Source organism: Leishmania infantum, chromosome 35, assembly GCF_000002875.2.
Source record: "Leishmania infantum JPCM5 genome chromosome 35".
Classification (NCBI taxonomy): domain Eukaryota; phylum Euglenozoa; class Kinetoplastea; order Trypanosomatida; family Trypanosomatidae; genus Leishmania; species Leishmania infantum.
In genome coordinates, this window is record NC_009419.2 from 1,460,529 (window position 1) to 1,477,013 (window position 16,485).

Consider the following 16,485-nt stretch of genomic DNA (forward strand, 5'->3'; position numbering starts at 1 on the left):
GCGAAGCCCCCAGTGAACGGGCACACACAAAAAAAAAAGATGGCAGAAATGTTGGCGGAGACGGAGGAAGGCAAAACACAGAGAGAGAGAGAGAGCGAATCAAGAAGGAAACCAAGGCAGCAACGGCAGAGGCGGCTTTGTGGAGATAAAATAAACCGGGCAATAGAGATGCAGGGAGGCTGTAGGACACGCACACACAGACAATATGGTGAGAGAGCTCGATAGGCAGCCCTTGAAAAACGAAACAAGATAGTAAAATAGAATGTAAAAAAAAAAACTGTGCCGGGTACACACACACAGACTGACAGACACGAACACTACGACAGTTGATGGCACAGAGCTGAGGATGCAAACAAGTCGCCCGGGGGAAAGGAGAAAGGAAAAAATGGCAAGAACGAAAGGGTAGACGGTGCTCCAGTCAAGCGCGTCCACGAGATGGAACTCGGCTACGAGCGGCAAAGGGAGACTCACGCTACCCAACGGAGAACCGCGAAAGAAAGCACACAACACGCACACGCCGTTTCCACAACACTTTGCTCGCTGCGATCGATAAGCTTCGACGCTTCAGAAAAAAAAAACAACAAAAGGAGAGAAAATCGCTCAGCACTACCAAATAAAAAAACGCGCCGGACTTTGCGCTTGCCAGAGCGTACAGGAACGAGGAAGGGTTGGGATTACACGGGAGAGGAGGAAGGGAAGATGAGAGGTGTACGAAGTGCAAAGAGTTAAAGACACATGACAGACACTCGAGATGATTTGCTGTCTTGAAACGAAAAGCTGCTCGGCAACTTCTGTGCTTTCTGAAATGGTGGTAGGCGTTAGAAAATCACCTCGAACGCCCTCTTCATTGCGTGTTCTCTGCGTGTGCGTATGTACGTGTGATTGAGTTTGCGCGTCCACTAAGACCATAAGAGAAATACACATGAGGCGGTGGAAGTAATGAAAGGTATCGAAGTGAGGAGCAGCAGCAGCAGCGGCACGGCACCGTGAACAAAACGAGAACGTGCGCGACCAGTTGCATGAGGACGCTCGAATCCCACACCATCACAGATGTCAGTCGTTGGGGCCAGAGGCGGTCGCAGATGCATTCAGTGCGCCATGCCCCAGCACAGCCAGCATCATCTGCCGTGCGCGCACTCTACGACACACACGCAGAGAGACGACAGCGTGCCCTGCGTCCCTTATCGATTGCACGTGCCTTCTTTGATCGATTGTGCATTACCGGGCGGGTATCCGTCCGTTACTCGCTGTTAGGAAGCACGCTTTCCCGCGTGCAATAGGGAAGGTGAGGAAGGACAGCTCACGACTCTCTGCCCTTCACCAACGCGGCAGCAGCAGCATGCACACACGCTCCATACCCTGCGACAAATTTCCCCCTCACCACAACAACCCATCAGTCAGTCCATCTCCACGATGCGCCGGCGCGTCGAAGGCGCATCGTCCTCGCTCGAGTCCTCCCCTATCAAGTCGTCCGCGTCCATCACGACCACGCCGTCGTCGCTGTCGTCGCCGTCGCCGCTGCTCGGCACGTGCGCCGCCGCGTGCGACGCGCCGCGGCACCCGCCCGGCGCCGGCGCGGACGGCGAAAGCGCACTCAACAGGTCCAGCATCGCCTGTGCCTGCTCTGCCTTACGCCGCTGGAGCTCCTCTTGGTTTGCCGCAGTCGGCAGCACAAGCCCGTCGAGGGATAATATTCCGCTCCGCTCCGCGGCCACGTCCACCTCCTCCAGCACGCCCGCGACAACGCTTAGCTGCAGGATAGGCCCCTCGTCCACCAGCGATAGCTCCTCCGCGCCGCTGCTATCGCCACTGCCCGTCTGCATACACTCTGGCTCCATCCGCACTGCGGGCTCCCGTGACGCCATGGCGAGAAACTGCTCGATCTGCGCTGTCGTCCCGCGCAGCGACCCCACGTCGGCGCCCTCGACCGTGCGCGGTCGCTGCAGCAGGCTTGCCACTCGGTACGCTGCCGCGCCCTCGCATGCGTCCCGCCGCTCAGTAGCGCGGCTCATGTTTATTGGTTCCCCAGACGGATAACAACACGCTGCTGCAGCGCGACCCCGCGCGGGAGCAACAAAGAATACCCAGGATCACTGGCGCTGACCGCCTGTGCGAGAAGAAGGCGGTGGACGGAAAGGGAGAGGAGGATGGTGACGTGAGGCAGCAGACAGCCTGAAAGAGTCAGGGGCATCGCATTGGTAGCGCCATAGTGCGAGGTGCCCCCTCAGGCGGGTGGTGGCGCACCCCTCACACGGCTGTGTGCAGCACACACGACATGGGTGCAAAGTCCTCACCGTTACTTTGAGCGGTCCTTCGCCATCTTCTGTTTTTTTTTCGCTGCTTGTGAATCAAAATGTTTACGGGCCTTCGGGGGGGGGGAGAAGGGCGCTGTGTACAATGAAAGGCACCCGCACGCACGCAGAAGGAGTGGAAAGCTGGAAAGGGCGTCGTTGTTTGGGAGGGGGAGGGATGGGTGACGTGGTGCATGGCAGCCGGGGACCGCAAGATGGAGGCACAGAAGGGCGAGCGCGACAAGAGGAACAGGGGCAGCCAAAGTCGATGCACGGCACCGCCATCCTCGCACAGCCCTCCCCCCTCCTCCCAACGCACACACACACACACAAACACGCGCGCACACCTCGCTGGGGCGGCACTTGAGCGAGTGAGCCGACTCGCATGGAAGACGCAAACAAAGTACAGCCCACAGAAGAGCGCTGCGGGAGGACAAGACACACGATAAAGAGAGCCGCGGGCACATTGGGAGCGCCATCGCTTTGTGAAGCGTCAAAGTGACGAGCGCGAGAGAAACGCCACGAGCGGCACGGATAGCGGCGGCCACAACAGGTCCACCCAAACGCACTACGAGAACGGTGACAGACGCGGCACCGAAAGACGAGAAGATGCGAACAAAGTCACACACTCGCTATCTACTAGCGTTCATGTGGGGCCTTTCAATGTGCTATTCGCAGGCTACGCAAGTACCTCTTCCACTTGCCCACGTACCTCTCCGCATCTGTCGAGTTGGCCGCCTCCAGTATGAAAGCGTGCGTCCGCGCCGCAATACAGATCATCTTGGAAAGATCGCGAAACCGCTCCCGCTGCGCAGCGTTGAGGAGCAGCAGGGGCTCTTCGTTGCCTCTTGATACCCGCTCTACCTCAGCTACTGGCATTGCTCTGCAGTAATCCGCGCCGAAGAAGTGCTGGGCCCGCTCGAAGCTGCGCACTCCGACCGACACGGAGTTGGTACCAGAGCAGCAGCGCTCCGCTCTAGCGCTGTCACCAGGGGCTTTGTGCTGCTGCAGGAGGTTCGCTTCCTCCATGCAGTGGTTGAAGCGCGCAGCTGGTACCGCAACGACGCATTCCTCATCAAGGGTAAGGAAAACGTACGTCGCGTTTCCGTTCCCGTCAGCAGCGTCTTTGCCGCTGCGACGAGGTGACGACACCCGCACCGGATACTTGAGAAACATGTGTGGCTGTGCAATCACTGACAAGAGCGGGGAAATCGCAGGCGCATCGGCGGCACCGACGTAACGACAGCGGTGAGCCAGCGAGGACGAGGAATATCGGCGACGACCGACAGATCGGGTCCGGCGGCAATGGCGATTGCCGCGTGGTTGCCCGGACGTGGGCGTGGCAGCCGAGTCGCAACGCTCTCGAGAGCGGGAGCGACTGCCCTTTGTGTCCATGTTCCGCCTCCACAGGGGCGACACGCTGCGGTACATAATGCGCGGCGTCAGCGATGAAGTGCAACACTCGTACCAGTGCAGCAGGTAGATGTCCAGGGCAGAGGATGGATATTTTAGTCGACGGTACGGTGAGGAGCAGCCGCTGCCGTGCGCACGAGACACCGTGGTGCTGTCCACGTGAATTGGCTCGTAGGCGGAAGAGACGCGCGAGAGAATACAACCCGCTGTCGTGGTCTGTGCAAGAGATGCTGCGTTTGATGACGGCAGTGCCGCAGGAGCTGTGGCACCTCTACGTGTAAGCGACGGAGATCGATCTCGTGGAGGGTCTTGAAGGGGTGCTTGTCGCAGGCACAAGCGCGGCAACACCGGGCGCTGCCACAGCGGCGGCGTTGAAGAGGTACGAGCCGCCGCACCGGGCACCACCGCGGCGGTGTCAGGGGGTAAGAGAGCGGGATGCCAGGCGACGCCAGCGGCCCTGTTGGACTCGACTCGCTCTCGTGGCAACGCGCTCGACGGCAGCGGGGCGACTGTTTCAGCTGCTGGTGCCTCCTCCTCCTTCGGCGATGCAGCAGAGGGGGCTACAAGCGTCTGAGGAGAAACGCCCGCCTCCCTCTCCGCCGCATCCCCGCTGATAGAAGCCGTGGAAGCGTGTGACGCAGTGGAGACAGACGCGGTCCCGGAACACAGATCAGTGTCGCTTCCGAGAAGCGCGCACAAAGACGGAGGAGCCACGATCCGCCTCGATGCAGCTGCAGGTGTGCCAAGCAGGTTTGCACTTTCATTCGCAGCAGCCGTAGATGACACAAGACTTTTGATCGGCAAAGACACATCCAGCACCGAAGTGCAAGTCGGCCTCTGCGCTTGCGCAAGATGCTTACGACCACTGTCCTTGACCAGTGCACTTGGTCGCAGCGGGGAAGCTGTCGACACACCCGAAGGCATCGGCTTTTCCACGGAGGGGATAATGTCGATGCGCGCAGGAGCCGAGTTGCATTGAAACGGTGGCGAGGATGTCCCCGTTACCGCGGCAGCCGCAGCGCTAGCGGCATCACAAGCGAGCATGCGGTCGGATGGCGGAAGTGCCGTCACTGGCTGCCTTGTGCCGCCAGCCCCTGATGTCCCATGCGTCAGTGGCTTCGGATACAGGAGCAGCCGAGAGGCTCTCAAGTCATTCACGGGTAGCTCGATGGCAGACGGCGATGACTGGGACATGCCGCCTCGCAGACGATACGATGGTCGCCCGGCTGTGACAGAACACGGCGAAGAGGGGGTGAAGAGCAGCATTCGTCGCAGCTCTGCCACATCACTTACTTCCTGTGAGCCCTCCGGGGCCGGTCCGACCAGGGAGTCGGTCAGGCATGCCGCCGCATCAAAACACGGATGTGCGCTCTCCGGATCAGGGTGAAAGCTCGGTGCCGCTGCCACCGGAACGTTGGTTGATCGGGTGTGGAGCCGCTGATCGTCGGTAAGGCGGTAAAGGGCACGCCACCACTCATCGCAAGCCACAGCGCTTGGCGCGGTCAAGTACAGCAGACGGTACGTCCCCGGAACACCAAACGGCTCCTGTCGCAGTCGGAGCTGGCGCGGTCCGATCTTTTCTATTTCGACGAGGGAGGACACGGTAGCGTACACCAGCGGGGCAGCGCTGACAGAGGCGGAGCTGCGCCCGGTCAAGACTGTGGGCGTGAGTTCGGTGAGGAGGGCCGGGTAGGTTCGAGCCTGCTGCAATGCGTCGGTAGAAGAAGTGTACGAGGTGTCCAGTTGGGGGGCGGTGGATGGCTGCACCACAGTCCACTCCACCAAACCCGTGAGCCCCACTAGCGTCCACCCATCGAAGCGTACCACCATCGGAGAGCATGAGCGACCCACCGTCTCTGTGTGGCGACGATGGGCAGGGGGAGAGAGAGGGCGAGATTCTAAAGCGTTCGGGTGGCATTTGTGCTGCAAGAGAACAAGCGCATGCAAAAGACAAAGGAGGGGTAGCGAAATGGGACCGGAGGTGGTGCAGAGAGCCCCCTCCCCTCCCCCTCCGCACACAAAGACACAAAGGGGGGGGGCACAGATAAGCAGAAAAAAAAAGGGAAGGGCAGCGATCGAGGAGCACCATGCCAGCACGGCACTCACCGCGTCGAGAGCACAGTCAGCTACATAAAAAAAAAAGATAAGCTGCGCGTGGCTGTCTGCTCTTCTTCCCTTTTCCAAAGAGAAAATGTGTGTGGGTGTGTGCGTTTGTGTCTGTGCTTGTCAAGTAGAGCGTCCGCCGTTGAGTACAAGCGGCCGCAGCACCAAAGACTTCGTGCATGAGGTGCACACCTACACGCGCACTTGCATGCAGACGCACATACGCCAGCAGACGCGGAGTGCCGATGCGCGCAATCAAGCCGCCTCATCCCTCCTCTCCTCGCATCCCCCACCTCTCTCACTTAATCCTTTCGCGCGTGTGTGGGTGCGAACAAAAATCTGCGCTGATGAGCGCGAAAACGCTCCAGCTCTTCCGCTTTGCTGCCGCACCTCGTTTTCACCGGCCGTCTTTGAAGTGCACCGCTCGTTGATGTAAACACTGCAGCCCGTGGGGGGGGGTGAGGGAGAGGGAGAGGGAGAAGGGCAGATTCAGCACCGCAAGAACCTCGCCTCCATCCTACCGCGCTGGCCGAGCTCGGCAGTGTAGTGCACAAGTAGCCCCTCTTTAAGTGTGTTTGCCTTCAGCAGGGCCTCATCTACAAAGATGCGATCCTGCGGACGGGTGGTGCCGCTGGGCTGGATGAAAGCGCAGCGATCCTGCACTTCGCACACTGTTCCTCTCGCACCGGCGACGTCAGGGGTGTGTTTGAGGCAGAGCGGGCACCGTGCTTCGATGTAGACGAGCCCGCACAGAGGGCACTTGGCGGGGCTGAAGGGAATCTCGTCGCCGCGAACCGGCGCAGCCGTACCAGCGGAGCTGGCGGCGAGGGTGTCTAGCTGGGAAGCGTTTGATGCCCCACAGGACAGCGCAGCAGAGAAGCTCGGCGATAGTGTCTGCTCATCGACCTTCAAATTCAGCAGCCCTACACAATGCCCCTGTGCGTCTCCGCGCCGCTTCCCTGTTGCCAGTCCGTTGATTTGGTGCGTTGCCTCGCCGCGGGGGTCGAGTTCTCCGGTACCTGCGGCAGCGGGTGAGTGGAATCCATCGTCACCATCTACGTCGCCCGTCAACGCGCCGTCGCCAGCAGAATCCCAGTGAGGCAGCATCGCCCTACTCCACGCTGCTCGCTCAGCGCCGCAGTGCATACAGTAGCGCTCAAACTGGACATTAGCCCGATCGCACGCGCGACACTCCCAGCAGGTCGAGACGAGCAGGTCCTGCGTCATTGGCCGCAAGGCGAGGCAGCTGCCACACACATAGCGGCACACGTCTGAGTTGCTGTTGGACGAGCCACACTCCTCACACGTCCACAAGCCACCGTCCTCCAAAAAAGGACACAGATTAGGTGGGTGGGTGCCGAGACACTCGTGACACACCTCGACAGCGGTGAAGTGGCCCTGCACGCTGCGGCTGAAGGCGTCTTGGGAGCCTGTCACCGCCACCCCACACACACAGTCGACATGCGTAAGGATGCCCTTCAGGAGGGCGGAGAGACGGCGCGCCGTGAGGGATGCGGAGAGCCACTGGCACAGTGTGTTGACGGCTCGCCCCAGCAGCGCGACGACGTCCATGCGCACAGGCAGCCAAGCATCACCGTCCACGCTGCACCACTCGCGCCGCAGGCAGGACAGGGTCCTCTCTATGGTCGGGCGCCTCTGAAGGTATGCCCGAGTACTCGCGTCGACTGTAGTCGCTGCGGAGCCGGTAGAGACGCCGCTATCAGATGCCCAAGTCTTCTGTGTCGTCGACACAAGCGCTGTCGGCATAGCGTGGGTCGATCTCTCCGTGAGCAGCGATTCTTTGGCACAGCATTCTGCAAGCACTTCGCATGTGTGAAGCAGCACGACAGCAGTCCAGTACCGTTTTGCGCTGCCACTGTCGCATTTTTGCGGCTGCGGTACCAGTTTCACGTAAGCGGCACAGTATGGGCACACGGCGCTACCCGCGTAGCGAGCCGGTAAGCTCGCGCCGCAGCCGCCACAGACGCGCAAAGACAGCAAGCACAGGCCCTTCTCCTCACAGTTTGCCGCGCATCCGCTGCAGTGCTGCTGGTGGAGCGGCGCGGCGTTGTCCAGCCCTTGCATGTGGTGACAGTAGAGGCACCAGTGGTACACTTGGCGCTGCTGTTGGCTCGGCACCGCCTCGGGGGACGTGGGGCTCGCGTGACCGCTAGCAGCGGACACTCGCCCCGGCATACACGTGGCTTCTGCGGAGTCACCGGGGTGAACGAAAGGATCCGCGGTGCTGCCGCAACACCGACACAACATCGCGAACGGGTTCACTTCCTCGTGACCGCAGTGGCGGCACACGCGCGGTACGTTCACTGGCCCTCGGCACAAAGCCTGCGGGAGACACTCCACCTGCGGGCATGAGGGGCAAATGCGCTCCAGCGAGCTGCGCCGCTGATGGCAGCCTGCGCATATCCACACGAGGCTGTGCCGCGCGGCATGGTTCATCTTGAAGCGGCCGCACTCGTGACAGACACCGACGGCGGCCGCGTACACGGCTGCTCTCCACGTGGCAGCTGCTGCGGCACCGCGTCTCTGGTTTTTGTCGCAGTCACGGCTAAAACAGCACCCGCACACCACTGATGTAGACGCCGCCGAGCCCTCAGATTCGGTGGCTTCTGCGGCGGCGTGCTGCTGGATGCACGGCCCTGTTGGCTGTCCGCAACGGAAGCACAGCAACGTCTGCCTAGCTGGATTGCGGGCCCCGCAGTCTCGACACTGCCACGCCGTGCGGGCCACCGCCCCGGCCAACGACGCCTTGTTCAGCAGCGTCTGACCACAGCTGCAGCACTGGCTCAGCCGTTCGTCCTGCGCGTAGCCGCAGGCACCACACAACACGTGGCTGTATCGCAGCGCTGAGCACACACAGTAGTTGTAGCGATCGCTGTTCAGTCGGCCGCAAGTGGCACACTTCCACAGCTGGCACGACGGGGAAAGGTGGGTTGCTCGATTCCAAATGGCGTCGCCGTCAACGCGCCAGAGGGCGGCGAGGTGATCAAACGTGGCAGGTGAGCCAAAGTCTCTGGTGTAGCACAGGGCGTAGTAGGAGAGAAACGGCATGTTGTGGGTTGAGGCGTCCACCCGGCACAGCAGCTCGTGCAGACAGAGACTTCGCTCCATACTCGCGTGGAGAGCCGAGACGAGAGCAGCTGTCAGTGGCACCGCGTAGTCGCGTAGCTGCACCGCTGTTTCAACAAGCTCGAAAATTATGTCTGCGTTGAGCTCGTCACCAATGTAGCACAAGGTCGCGCGGAAGGCCGGGATGACGCGCTCCAGGATCTCGTGAGGAGGCGCGCTAGGCACCTTGCTCGCGTTTTCCCGTGCGTGCCGCTGTTGCCTCCCGATATCGCGCATGCGATCGCACACGCCAGCCAGCACGCACTCCACGTAGTAGCTGATAAACAACCCCGCATTGTGAAACCCGACGAGGGCCGCGTATAATCTCTTCACGTCAGCAACGCTGCCCTCCTGTCCCACCAGCCGACTCACAGCTGCCATGGACTCCGTGGCGGCTGGTGGCACCGATAACCAACCTTCTGGACGGGAGGCGCCGAGGGCCTCCAGAGCAACCACGGCCCCGAATACGTCGCGCAGCAGCACCTGCGACACGACAGAGTGCGGCGTCTCACGGAGTTCGGGGTCTGGCGTAGTTGTCACCGTCGGCTGAGGCGCTTTGTAGAGAGAGCGCACGACATGTGGGTAGCCGAGTGCGTTCAGCGTGGCAGTGAGGTACGCCATCGATGTCTCCATCTGCCTCGAGTCACAGCCGGTGCTCAGCACAGTACAGTGTGCGTGCAGGAGTGCCTCGACCGCTGCCTTGGTTGCCACAGGCGAGAGGTATGTCGCCAATGAGACACCGCGCTGGGTGACATGGGTGACGCACACGCCACAGTGCGCGAGGAAGCGCTGCGCCACCACCGCCGAGGCAAGTCCCTCCTCGCGGAAGTATTCGTAGGCAGCCAACAGAACGGTGAAGGGTGCCTGCTTGAGGGCTTTCATGGCGAGCACGGCGCAATCGTGGCGAGTGCGGTCGTCCATGTGGCGTGGAATTTGACATAGACAGCATTGCTGAATCTGGAGGCGTGCCGCGGGAGTAAAAGCAGATGCGCTGCCTGCCTTACCTTTTCGTCTGCCACTCGCGGAGCCGGAAAGAACCTCCACGATCTGCTGCAGAGACATCTTGATCGCCCTATCGCTCATGCAGGGATGCCACCGACAGCCGCCATGCAAGTCCTCCTCCGCTTGTGATGCGTAGAGGGCAGTGACTGCACTCCTGAGCCGTGCTCCACTGTCGCCCGTCGCGCTATCCATGCGACGAGTGCGCACCTGGCATGCCTGCACCACCGCGCACAGCAGCGCTGGCGATGACGCCTCCACTACGCGTCGCACCATCAACTCCATTTCCGATAGCGACGAGACAAGACAGGAGCTCTTCCTCAGCGCGCAGCTCTGCACCAGCGACGCCATCCACTGCGCAACTGTTCCCGCCGCATCGGCGTCCGGCCACGAAGCAAGCTGGCAGACGCAGTCGAGAAGCGTCTCATCCCATCTGCCGTTGGTGAGCAAGGCCGACGACAACGGCGTTGTAATGTCGGTCGAGACGCTGACGTGGATTTTGTTGCACAGGAGTCTTGCGAACGGATGCATGTAGCTCCTCCAGAGAGACGTCTCCGCAGGCACCTCTGCCGGCGGTGCAAGAGGCGCTGACGCGGTGGCGGAGCCGGCAGCATTCTGCAGTTCACTCAACAGTGCCAACGCTCGCGCATGCTGCTCCGTTGGCGAGGACGCAGCTACTCCGGAGACTGTGGACGCGAAGCTGCACATCTCTTCCGCAAAAAGACGCGGGCAGGAAGCCACGATGTGGTTACGTCGCAGTCGTGTAGCCATCGACGCTACTGCGCTGGACAAGCAGAGCGGCGCGGAGGTACGCAGCGCCTCCTCGAGCGACTCACGCGGCGGAAGCACACGCGGAGATAAAAACGGGCGCGACCGCGCCGCTGCTCTCGGCCGTCCGTGACCCAGATGCAATGGCCGTGCCTCACGGCAGGCAATAGATACATAGCTCGCCGATGCGTAGGTGCGGCGCATCGGCGCGAAGGCCTCATAAGGATCGCGGCAAACTTGACGCGCTGCCCGCCACTTTAGAGTGGCACCTCCTGCACATCTTGCAGCTTTAGACGACCAGCAGAGCGCCGCCAACGTCGGTGCTGCGGTTACTCTCGGTTTCATTCGTCGCCCCCTCTGCTTGCCAGCAACGGCATCGGAGAATTACATGAATCTATACACAGGGAAAAGATATGAGGAAGCAGGGCCGCGCAAGGGAGAGGGAGAAGAAGAGATGTGCAAAGAAGCGTACTAGTGATCGCGGCGTCACGCACACACACACACACACACAAACGAGCAGACGATGTGAGCCGATTCGGCGCGAGGTACCAAGAGACCTCTTTGGTGATCTCGATTGGGGCAGAAAGGCAGTGGCACACAAAGATGCGTGTTTGAGCCGTTGTCGTTGCTTCGCCTCGTTGCCACTCACAACCCCTCAAGAAAGGAGGAGGGACTCTCTGTGTGGCCACCCGCACGACAATAGAGGGAGCGTGAGGCGAGGAGAGAGCGAGAGGCAAAGGGCGTAGGTCAACAGCAGGGACACACTTAAGCATACGCGTACACTCAACGATGCCCTTTCCACCGGCAAGTGACGAAAGAAAAAAGAACCGCGAAGGCAAAGCCGAGTGGTGGTCAACGGAGTGCGCCAGCTCCCTTGTAGGAGAAGCGGAGCTGATGAGGCGGAAGCTGGAGGGCGATGGTCGTCCGCGAGCTTGTGATGAAACGCCCGTTCCGCGCAGGGCAACGGGAGAGGAGAAAGGAGGCAAGGCAGACGTGTGAGAGGTGGCCAATCCAACGCGAAGCCAAGGAGGAATAGCGAAAAAAAAACGACGCAGGAGGCCCGGGAAAGCGTTCAAGTTCACACGCACCGAGCAGCGTCAGCAGGGTCCATTCAGACCGCTTTCGACGGACCATCAATCGCCGAAGAGCACGCATCGACGCAACCGAGTATGAAGGTGGGCGGCGAAGGAGCGAGAGGGCAAAAGGGGGAGTGGGGAAGACGAGGGGTGGGGGAGACCATGGCAGTTCTTCCCGTTTCTTTGACCAACAAGCACCTCCCTGACGGGACATCATGAGCCATGCATCGGGAGGCAGCGCTGAAAGCGGCCGCACCGTGGTGCTTTCACGCCGCATCCCTGGCCCTCTGATCTCCTCTGATCCCTCTGTTGTGTGGCGGCACCAGTAGTTGCTTCGGAGAACGTTGTTGATGCGGAAATGACGACATCTGATACGCGTCAGCAATACGAGATAAAGCTGGCATCAGTGGTGCACAGCCAGTAAGAGGGACAGAGATGAGCCCTCCGATTCACCGATGAAACACGAAGAGAGAGCGAAAAAGCTCATGCCAGAGTTGGAGTACTACCAGGGCAGTTTGAAAGACCAGGAAGACTCAAGGAGATGCACATTATAGACGATCAACCAGATACGAGCGGATGAAACAACAAAGAGGAAGCTGAAGGATCATGGTGCGGCAACGCTGCCACATCATATGGGTGAAAAGGGGAGCAACAGAATCGGCGGTTTGAATAGCGCCAGTGCCAGCGCGCGCGTCGACCTGTAGCACTGCTGCGCACTTTCGTGCTTTCGAAGTCTGCGGTCCGTGGCTAAGCGGCCTGAGGACGCTTTTCCTCCGGCAGAGGGAATCCGGGCACCATCTCATGCACAATCTCGTCCGGGATGAGCTTGTGGCCGAACGCACTAGTCATGGTACCCTTCTCCCAGTTCGTCGGCGAGAACTCAGAGCGCATGAGGGAGCGGTTCGGCTCCCGCCACATGACCGGGTTCTCCGGGTCCTTCTCATCCCACCCGCTAAGTCGCTGTGATGTCGCCAGATTCCAGTAGAAAGACGGCATGTAGTATGGAATGCCGAGGTACAGTATGCTAGGGAAGAATTTCTTGTCCTCCGCTGTGTAGTCCTTCGTCAGCTCCATGAACTTGCTCTTCAGGAGTTGCAGGCGGTACGTCTCGTGCGCCCGGCATACCATCCACGACTCCTCAAACTCGTGGCAGTTCACTGTGCCCCACGTCACCGGCTTCAAGTTCCGCATGCAACGGTTGAACGGAATCCAGCGGTGCACGCAATGATCACGGTAGACGATAGGCACCTGGTTCAGCTCCATGAAGTCGCGGGACACCGTCATTGGACGACGCTGGTGACCACGATCGGCACCGAACGGGTCCAGCTTGTTCCACAGGAGCGGGTTGTCGTACGGTCCCAGGTTGACGGGCGGCATCGACTCCCCCGGCTTGACCGATGCCAAGTCTTTGAGGTACTCCGTCATGGCGCTCACACGCTAAGGTAGCAGAGGAGGCAAGCGCACAATTCGTAAAGTCAGCAAAAAGGAAAAGAAAAAGAGGAAGCGCTACAGAAAAGTGAACTGAGAAACGCGGAACTCGCGGCGGGAAAAGGCAAGAGTCTCTCTGTTCCTTGCCGTCTGTCGCCACGGCTGGAGTGGCACACCGACCCCTCACTTGTGAACACGGAAGCGGCAATCACAATAAAAGCGCTACACGCAACGCACGCGCAGTCGCAGCGAGGCAGGACCGGGGGCAGGGGGCAGGGCAGGGGAGAAGCCAAAGAGGCAAAGAGGTGAAGAAAAAAAATGAATTCCGGTGGCGTTTTCTGCGTGCAGAATGGCAGACGTACTGGAGATGGATGGTCAACGCTAGAAAAAAAAGAGCTAGAAGAGTAAGGACCTTGACGCGGACAAGCTGTGCACGCACGCCTGGTAAGAGGCCTAGGTGATCAGAAGACGAAAAAGGGGGTGGATGCGAGGGAGACGAGCTCGAGGAAGCTGCGCTACTTTAACACGACTGTGCACCTATATGCGTGCGCATGTGGGGGTCCGTCAATCCTTGCTGAGAGAGAGAGAGCCTCTACTTCTGCAGCTGTATTCCCTATGCACGTGTGCTGTTGCGCTGTGCCTCCTGCTAAAAATGTGAAACACAGCCGCTTGTATCTCTGTGCTATTCTCTAAAGCTAGAGCAAAAAAATTCCTGCTGCTGCGGGGTTTTGGCGCGGCCGCTGCATTGACGACAGCAACAGCCAAGAGAAAACACAGAAAAGCAGCCGGCGTACACGATGCGTTCGAGCATCAAGAAAGATAGGAAGGTGGGGCAGCAAGAGAAAGAGGATTCGAGCAGTGCAAACATTGATTTCACGGCAGGTGACACAACGAGTTTGTTCGCAGGTGTTCAAAAATGCCACGCGACAAACCCTCTGCGGCCCTCAGATGCAAGCACTTCAAATGTTTATCATCGATCACTGGCAAGTCGTTAGCGCTTTATGGAGAAACTCACGTCGCGCGCTCAGCAAAGGCCGCCAACTTGATCGATTCCTCCTGCACTGGTCGGCCGCCTCCCAAGTGGCATTCATGTGTCGCCGACGCATCGAATGACTCTTGTTACTCTTGGTTTGTGCAACGTCTCCTTCCGCTTTCGTCGTCTCCCTGCGGTCGAACTGTGATGGGCGAGAAGACAACGTGCACGCGTCGTCGCCTAGGCTTCTCATCAAGTTGCAGAGCACAAACCACTGGGGAGCTATGCGCTACATTTTTTTTTACTCTTCGCTGTATCGCTTCTTTCAAAAGCCTTTTGAGCTTCCACACCGTTTCCGGCAAACTCGTCAACTACTTCATGCGCCGTGTATCGCGCGTCCCTCACCAGTTCCTCAGCAGACACATCAAGTAACTTCCACCACCAACGCCGTCACAGGCGTTCGAAGTTTGTTTCGTCGAATTTGCGTTGGCCTTCCCCTTCAACTCGGCGAGCTGCAAACCGATCGCGAAATCGTCGATGAAGGAAGGCAAAGTGTCCAAGAACAACACTCAACAGCATGTAGAGACCACTTGACGCTGGTGATCTCGTCCCTGGGCTCGTGCGTGTGTGTGTGTGTGTTTGCCTGTTTTCGGTTGCGTGTTGCGTGCGAGACCAAGTGGCGTTCTTTTCTTTTAAGAGCGAGAGGACTCGCGTACGAAACGCCAACAGACGCACGCACAAGCATCCATCCGCAATCAGCAACCACCTGCTGTCCAATGTTTGAGATGGCCAATCAAGAAAAAAATCAATAAGAGGAGGTGTAGCAGAACGTCAAAACAAAACAAAGCACATATACATGCACACACACACATCCGCAAAAAGGGGTGAAAGGCCGGACAGCGGGGAAGACAGGAGGGGGTGGAGAGAAGCCGCAGGATCTGCCCCCACCGAGGAGCAGAAGAGGAACTATTATTATTAGTCGCTCATGCGCGCGTGCGACGTTGCCTTTTCCCGACATATAAAACGTTTCGAATACGCGAAACAAAAAAAAATAAAAAAGGTGAAATCGTTCCGATGAATCCTTTTGTTCGTTTCTTTCGAGTGCGTCCCTCCCCATCACCACCACCCCACCCCCTCCACTCTCCCTCCCTCTCCACGCGTGCCTCGGCACAGGGCAGCCCTCCATCACCAGAACCCTCTGCGCAGCCGCGAACGTGAAAGTCGCAGAATAAAGAAGAGCGGCGGATTCGAAGCAGCGAAGTAAGCGGGAAAGAGAACAAGGGAGAGAGAGGGGGGAAAAGGAGAAACAGTGTCTGCAAGAAAACCGGTCACATGCGTGCGCGCAAGCCACCGTCCCTCTGGATCCCTTTTGACTCTTCCATCTTCCTTCACTGCCTTTCCATCGCTTATTTCGCCAGTGCTACACATGGTGACACCCCCTGTTCTCCGGCACCTTGTGCAAGGGCCGAAAGAAAGATGAGAAGACGAATAGATCCCCAGGTTCACTCCGCATTGCTTGGCCTCGAGGAGCAGCTCCTGCTTCGTGAGCCTCATCTTGTCGCTGCCGCTGCCGCGGTCTAGCTCCAGATAGTGGCTTGCCGGCTTCTGCGGGCGCGCCTTGTGGGTACCGAGCACGGCGGAGCGTATGGCGTCGAGCAGAAGCCACGCCGCGAGACTTGGGGGTATTCATGCAGGAGATCACTGGCAGAGCGTCATGCGAAATGAGGCACATCCCCTGCAGCCCTGGGCCTCTGTGAGCTTCTTTCCGAAGTCCTTTGGCAGGATGGAAGCAGCGGCTCTAGCGAAGGTGGACCAGTCCTTTCGGTGGTTCCCCCCCCGCCTTTCTCTCGATGATCGGCAGCTCGTACCCCTGGCCCTTCGCTGTAGAAAAATGTAGCTTCAGATCTTTTCATCAACCGACACGTCCGGCAAGGGGGTCGCGCCCCTCAGTCTGGCCACCACAGAATAGTTTGCATCTCCTGTAGTGGATGTTGTCGTCCTAGGAGTTCACACCTTCAGTGACGACGGTGAGCGAAACCCGCGTCACCTCATCGGAGCCACCGTCAACACCTCTACGAGCTTTGGCTTCACCACCACCACCGTCGCATCCATGTGGCTGCTCGCTTAGGAGGCGTCATCATCGATGAATAAAGTATTTGCCCTCTTGTATAGGTGGCCCACAATGTAAAGACCAATCCGTTGTGACGCGCACGAACGTTTTCGCGCACAAAAGCAGCCAGAAAGCCTGGCTGAGATGCCGTAAAAAATGTTCTTGACTGCCTTTCTCGAATGCTGTACAGACACATGA

The 16,485-nt window shown here is 59.2% G+C and overlaps 4 protein-coding genes across 4 annotated transcripts; all 4 read right to left on the bottom strand.

Moving 5' to 3' along the window:
• Positions 1-1,397: 1,397 nt before the first annotated feature.
• On the bottom strand, positions 1,398-2,012 carry LINJ_35_3690 (conserved hypothetical protein; the record flags this gene model as incomplete). Its single annotated transcript, XM_001469135.1, has 1 exon — positions 1,398-2,012. The coding sequence occupies one exon, from the start codon at positions 2,010-2,012 to the stop codon at positions 1,398-1,400; it is 615 nt and encodes a 204-aa protein (XP_001469172.1).
• A 939-nt stretch (positions 2,013-2,951) lies between these two features.
• LINJ_35_3700 (conserved hypothetical protein) lies at positions 2,952-4,970 on the bottom strand (the record flags this gene model as incomplete). The annotated part of the gene is made up of 1 exon (XM_001469136.1): positions 2,952-4,970. The coding sequence occupies one exon, from the start codon at positions 4,968-4,970 to the stop codon at positions 2,952-2,954; it is 2,019 nt and encodes a 672-aa protein (XP_001469173.1).
• Positions 4,971-6,296: 1,326 nt separating this feature from the next.
• On the bottom strand, positions 6,297-10,640 carry LINJ_35_3710 (conserved hypothetical protein; the record flags this gene model as incomplete). Its single annotated transcript, XM_001469137.2, has 1 exon — positions 6,297-10,640. The coding sequence occupies one exon, from the start codon at positions 10,638-10,640 to the stop codon at positions 6,297-6,299; it is 4,344 nt and encodes a 1,447-aa protein (XP_001469174.2).
• Positions 10,641-12,523: 1,883 nt separating this feature from the next.
• On the bottom strand, positions 12,524-13,201 carry LINJ_35_3720 (conserved hypothetical protein; the record flags this gene model as incomplete). Its single annotated transcript, XM_001469138.1, has 1 exon — positions 12,524-13,201. The coding sequence occupies one exon, from the start codon at positions 13,199-13,201 to the stop codon at positions 12,524-12,526; it is 678 nt and encodes a 225-aa protein (XP_001469175.1).
• Between the last annotated feature and the right edge of the window lie 3,284 nt (positions 13,202-16,485).